A 6,197-nucleotide genomic window follows, 5' to 3' on the forward strand; every position below is an offset into this window, starting at 1 on the left:
TTCCTGCAGACATGTCCTTGCTGCAGGGTGGACCCAAAGGCTGCACCCACTGAGAGGCTGTTGCTTCAGATCTTCTCTTGATGGGGCCAGTGGTGCCCAGGCACATGCTCAGTGCCCGTCATCCTGGTCAGCTGAGAATGACCTTCATGGGGTGCCCGCCCGGGAGATGAATAGGTAAACCTTATCAAAGGAAAGCAGCGTGTACCACCTGGGGCCTCACAGCAGCTACTCTGAGGCCGTAGCAAACCCCAGGGCAAGGCAAGTGGAAAGGAGCGAATCCAGACATGGGGCTCATCAGCTCTCAGGGTCATGGACCCGCAGGTGAGTGACAGGTGGTGACAGACCTCGTGTCTGGCTTCCCTTTTCCTTTCTGTAGGTTCTCAAATCAAGAAATATTTTAGTTGTGGAACCAGCAGTTAGCGTAATGGCTATGTCGCTGGACTCTCATGTAGTTGACCGCGGTTCGTGTCCCAGACCCGGTGGCTTAAACTCACACCAGGTGCTTGTGTGTTCATGCCCACCCAAGATCCTGAGAGGATAATGGAGGAGAAGGGATTGCGGCATGGCCATCCCCCCTGGGGGGTGATTTCTCGCTTTCTGTCTCTCTGTCTCTCTCTGTCTGCCTGGCGAGCACACGCGCCTTATAGCAAAAAATACTCTTCAAAAAAATTTAAAAAAAGAGAGAAAGAAATATTTTAGTTGCAACAGAAAGCAAAATGTTATTTTTAAAAAAAGAGAAATTTTTTTCAGCAGAGTTTCCCCCAATGAAAGACTTCCACGCCCTGCGCAGGACCTGCCATGAATGACGGACACTCCACGGGTGACATGGTGACGTGGTGCAGGAACGTCCAAGTGACACCTAGACTGGAACTCAGCAGACTGGTCCCTCTCCACATTCCAAGCTGCAGATCCCTGAGCTCAGTCCCATTGATTGAGGAGAAGGGATTGCTGCATGGCCATCCCCCCTGGGGGGTGATTTCTCGCTTTCTGTCTCTCTGTCTCTCTCTGTCTGCCTGGCGAGCACACGCGCCTTATAGCAAAAAATACTCTTCAAAAAAATTTAAAAAAAGAGAGAAAGAAATATTTTAGTTGCAACAGAAAGCAAAATGTTATTTTTAAAAAAAGAGAAATTTTTTTCAGCAGAGTTTCCCCCAATGAAAGACTTCCACGCCCTGCGCAGGACCTGCCATGAATGACGGACACTCCACGGGTGACATGGTGACGTGGTGCAGGAACGTCCAAGTGACACCTAGACTGGAACTCAGCAGACTGGTCCCTCTCCACATTCCAAGCTGCAGATCCCTGAGCTCAGTCCCATTGATTGAACAGGGACCAGCTCCCCACGAGGTGACCACAGGCTGTGTGTCCCAGAACTGACCCAGGTCCATTAGAGCAACCCCCCAAGTCTGTACCGATGACGAGGTGGCCCCTCTGCCTCAGGCTTGAGCTTCCCAGGCACCAGCTGCCACGCAGGAAGCCGCCGCCTCCCGCTCCACTGCCAACTTCGCCGGCTGGAGCTGCAGGGCCATGGCCTGCAGAGTCTCCTTCACCATCTGGAGCTCGCCCTTGAGAGACTGTGAGTGCGTGGTCAAGGAACAAGCCGGCGGGGCTGGCACTCGGGTCCCCGAGGGGTCACAGGAACACACCCACTGGGGCTGGCACTCAGGTCCCCAGGGGTCGCAGGAACACACCCACTGGGGCTGGCGCTCAGGTCCCTGAGGGGTCACATTCTAGGGTGAGCCTGCTGGAAGCAGATGGGCATGTCGTCTCATTGCAGTTTCAGATCTTCTCAGTCGCATGAATTAAATATTAATACAAAGTTTACATTTCTTTTAAGAATGACTGCAATTTCCGCAAGGCCTGAGGGAGGTTTAACTATCTCAAGGAAGGTTTCAGAAAGGAAAAAGGGGAGTCAGCCTTAGCTGAGACAGATGGCCGACTCGGGGCACGGAACACGGTTGGCGTGGCCAGACTGCTGAGCCCCATGCTGGGGCCGGGCAGCCATTAGCTCTAAGTCCTCATCAGTCCTGAAGTCAGTCATGGACTGTGGCCACTTTTCGGCGTTCGCCAGACTGTACCTTGTGAAAACCTCTTTGAACCTCAGGCTTCTCATCAGTGGATGACTTGGAACCCAAGCTCCCCTCCTGCCCCCACCTGCTGTCCTCCATATACGCCCAGGGGCTTGCAAGCCTGCTCGGGGTCTGAGCTTGCAGGGAGCTTACCTCTGCTGGCTGGCTGGCCTGTGTGTCCTTAAACTGTTGCATCTTGTTTTTTAACCTGTGGAGTTGTTTTTATAGAGAAAGCAATCTCAGAGAGCTCAGCAAACAGAAATCTGGAATGCATAAGCCTCCGATCTCTGAAGAGGTGGGTTCTCTCCCAGGTGATCAGGCTGGGGGCTGCCAGCCCACAGAGAGTTTTCTGTTCAGCCTAGTCAGACCCCCAGCCGGTCCGGCCCTGCCCTGCCTGGCCCTTTGTATCCACGCTCAGAACGTCGTAAGATAAATTAAAGGTAAGGCGTGGGTTAGTGAACAAATGAACCCAAGTCACTCAACAGGGACAGGGGAAATACCAGGGCACGACTCATGCACGGTTACTCAGCGCCACAGGTCAGCTGTGAAGGGAAGAGGAGGCCTGGGGAGGGCAGCCCGACGGCTCAGAGGCCGTCCGACCCACAGTGTCAAAGCAAGTCGAGAGAGAGACCGTTAGCTGTGATTGCAGGAAGCTTCCCTGTTCCTCTTTGAGCAGGGAACTCCGAGGACCTTGGGAACCATGGGATGGGCCTCTCCTAACAGAAATGCTGGTGCGCCCGGGACAGCGTGGGCGGCTCGCCCTGGACAGCCTGGGCAAGTCCCCGGTGGCCTCACCAGCCTTCACTGCCCTGTAATGTATGTGCCGTTACTGACATGTTCACTCCGTGTGCTTGACCTTGAGGGCAATGACAGTAAAGGGGGGTCAGGGGTGAAAGGGAAGAATGAACCCAGTATTTGCCTCTTTTTGCTCTTTATTTAAAGAGTGATTTATTTTATTTATTATTATTATTATTTTTTAACTTGACCAGTGAAAGAGAGAGAAAGGGAAAGTGAGAAGGCAAGCCACCAGGTCCAGGACTTGAACCATGGTTGGCCATGTGAGAGTCCAGCGACATAGCCATTACGCTAACTGCTGGTCCCTTTCTTGTTCTTTTAAAAAAGAGCCTTTGTTTTCTCCATTCCTTTAGATAGCTCTGTTACTCTTTAGTGAAAACACACCCAACTTTATTCCAGCAAAAGCGTGAGGTTACTATTTAGTGAAAACACACCCAACTTTATTCCAGCAAAAGCGTGAGTGGCCCAGGCCGGATGCCAAGCAGCAGTTTCATCACACGGCTGCACCCGCTAGCTGAGAGCAAGCGCAGCGCACAAGCAGGTCATGAGTCCTGACCAGCTCCTGGGAGGTGGTGACCCTGACATGCAGCCAGATGGCACGCCGCGGCCGGTGACACGCTAGATCGCGACCGAGCTTCTGGAGGGACGGAACCAGACGGTGCTTCTATACAGAAAACCTCCAACTTCTGGTACCAGCAGAGCAAACTGGAAAGGTTAAACAAGAGAGAAGCTACGAAAGGGAAGGGCCACGCCAGGGAACTAACAGCACCGGCCCGCACACGCCACCTCCCTGACACAAGGGGTCTGAAAACCGGAATCTGCGGATGCAGCCCCTGGCCGGACGGCGGGTCACCTCAACCCAGCTGTCCCGCCTGCAGATGCAGAGCCTCGTCCTTCTGCGAAGAGTCGGGGTCGAGTGAGAGCGCCACGCCATTTGTGAGGAGCGACAAGATTTACCGCGTACTTACTAATACGGCAGGTGTGAGCGCCACAGGCACTGCCTAAGCAGGGCTAGGGCCCGAGACGCCTCCCAACTATTTAATGAGCTTTCAGGACACTAATCACTAAAATAGCCAGAATCATGTCTTCACAACAAAACGCCTTCCTCTGTGACATGACTCCTCCACAAGCAGAATTCTGGAACACCTCGAATGGGCCAAATGAGAGTCCAGAGGAAAACGTGGAGTGAAGACAAAGCAGCACGTGGCCAGGCGCTGCGCATGAAGGGACCCTACCCTGACAAAAGTCGCCTAGTCAGACCCCCAGCCGGTCCGGCCCTGCCCTGCCTGGCCCTTTGTATCCACGCTCAGAACGTCGTAAGATAAATTAAAGGTAAGGCGTGGGTTAGTGAACAAATGAACCCAAGTCACTCAACAGGGACAGGGGAAATACCAGGGCACGACTCATGCACGGTTACTCAGCGCCACAGGTCAGCTGTGAAGGGAAGAGGAGGCCTGGGGAGGGCAGCCCGACGGCTCAGAGGCCGTCCGACCCACAGTGTCAAAGCAAGTCGAGAGAGAGACCGTTAGCTGTGATTGCAGGAAGCTTCCCTGTTCCTCTTTGAGCAGGGAACTCCGAGGACCTTGGGAACCATGGGATGGGCCTCTCCTAACAGAAATGCTGGTGCGCCCGGGACAGCGTGGGCGGCTCGCCCTGGACAGCCTGGGCAAGTCCCCGGTGGCCTCACCAGACTTCACTGCCCTGTAATGTATGTGCCGGTCCTGACATGTTCACTCAGAGACATGGACACTCCGTGTGCTTGACCTTGAGGGCAATGACAGTAAAGGGGGGTCAGGGGTGAAAGGGAAGAATGAACCCAGTATTTGCCTCTTTTTGCTCTTTATTTAAAGAGTGATTTATTTTATTTATTATTATTATTATTTTTTAACTTGACCAGTGAAAGAGAGAGAAAGGGAAAGTGAGAAGGCAAGCCACCAGGTCCAGGACTTGAACCATGGTTGGCCATGTGAGAGTCCAGCGACATAGCCATTACGCTAACTGCTGGTCCCTTTCTTGTTCTTTTAAAAAAGAGCCTTTGTTTTCTCCATTCCTTTAGATAGCTCTGTTACTCTTTAGTGAAAACACACCCAACTTTATTCCAGCAAAAGCGTGAGTGGCCCAGGCCGGATGCCAAGCAGCAGTTTCATCACACGGCTGCACCCGCTAGCTGAGAGCAAGCGCAGCGCACAAGCAGGTCATGAGTCCTGACCAGCTCCTGGGAGGTGGTGACCCTGACATGCAGCCAGATGGCACGCCGCGGCCGGTGACACGCTAGATCGCGACCGAGCTTCTGGAGGGACGGAACCAGACGGTGCTTCTATACAGAAAACCTCCAACTTCTGGTACCAGCAGAGCAAACTGGAAAGGTTAAACAAGAGAGAAGCTACGAAAGGGAAGGGCCACGCCAGGGAACTAACAGCACCGGCCCGCACACGCCACCTCCCTGACACAAGGGGTCTGAAAACCGGAATCTGCGGATGCAGCCCCTGGCCGGACGGCGGGTCACCTCAACCCAGCTGTCCCGCCTGCAGATGCAGAGCCTCGTCCTTCTGCGAAGAGTCGGGGTCGAGTGAGAGCGCCACGCCATTTGTGAGGAGCGACAAGATTTACCGCGTACTTACTAATACGGCAGGTGTGAGCGCCACAGGCACTGCCTAAGCAGGGCTAGGGCCCGAGACGCCTCCCAACTATTTAATGAGCTTTCAGGACACTAATCACTAAAATAGCCAGAATCATGTCTTCACAACAAAACGCCTTCCTCTGTGACATGACTCCTCCACAAGCAGAATTCTGGAACACCTCGAATGGGCCAAATGAGAGTCCAGAGGAAAACGTGGAGTGAAGACAAAGCAGCACGTGGCCAGGCGCTGCGCATGAAGGGACCCTACCCTGACAAAAGTCCAAGAGCTGAGTCCTCCATGGTAGAAAGGGCGTCAGGGGACACGGGCACACTCGAGGGAGAGGCGCCGGGACGGGCACGCGGCTCTTCCGTCCCCGTTTCTGCCATGTTAATAGGGGTGTGTGTTGCCTTCATATGGAAATCCACCTGCGTATGGGAAGAAACACTGAAAACATTTTCCAGGCCAGCCCCGGGGATCAAGGGAGCCGGATCCCTCGTGGAGAACCCTGGTTAAAATCCTGACCACGTGGCTTGAAAAGTATGCCAGGCCTATGTGTGTGTGGGTGCCCCACGTCCCGGCAGGATGGAGACATGGAAGGGGAGAGATTGCCCACACTCTCTCTCCCTCTCTCTGTCTCTCATGAGTCCCCTAGCCAAAAAAAAAAAAAAAAAAAAAAAAAAAAAAAAAACCCAACGAGTGGGGGGGGATACAA

General features: G+C 53.6%; 1 protein-coding gene across 1 annotated transcript in view; it reads right to left on the reverse strand.

Moving 5' to 3' along the window:
* Window positions 1–1,118: 1,118 nt before the first annotated feature.
* DISC1 (DISC1 scaffold protein) overlaps window positions 1,119–6,197 on the reverse strand; it is a 311,563-nt gene continuing 306,484 nt past the window's right edge. The window contains exon 13 of the mRNA XM_027770847.1: window positions 1,119–1,576. Within this exon, the coding sequence (XP_027626648.1) occupies window positions 1,437–1,576 (140 nt within the window). The 3' untranslated portion in view covers window positions 1,119–1,436. The remainder of the gene's footprint in view (window positions 1,577–6,197) is intronic.

This window comes from Tupaia chinensis, unplaced genomic scaffold (assembly GCF_000334495.1).
Source record: "Tupaia chinensis unplaced genomic scaffold, TupChi_1.0 Scaffold000161_1, whole genome shotgun sequence".
NCBI classification, from domain to species: domain Eukaryota; kingdom Metazoa; phylum Chordata; class Mammalia; order Scandentia; family Tupaiidae; genus Tupaia; species Tupaia belangeri.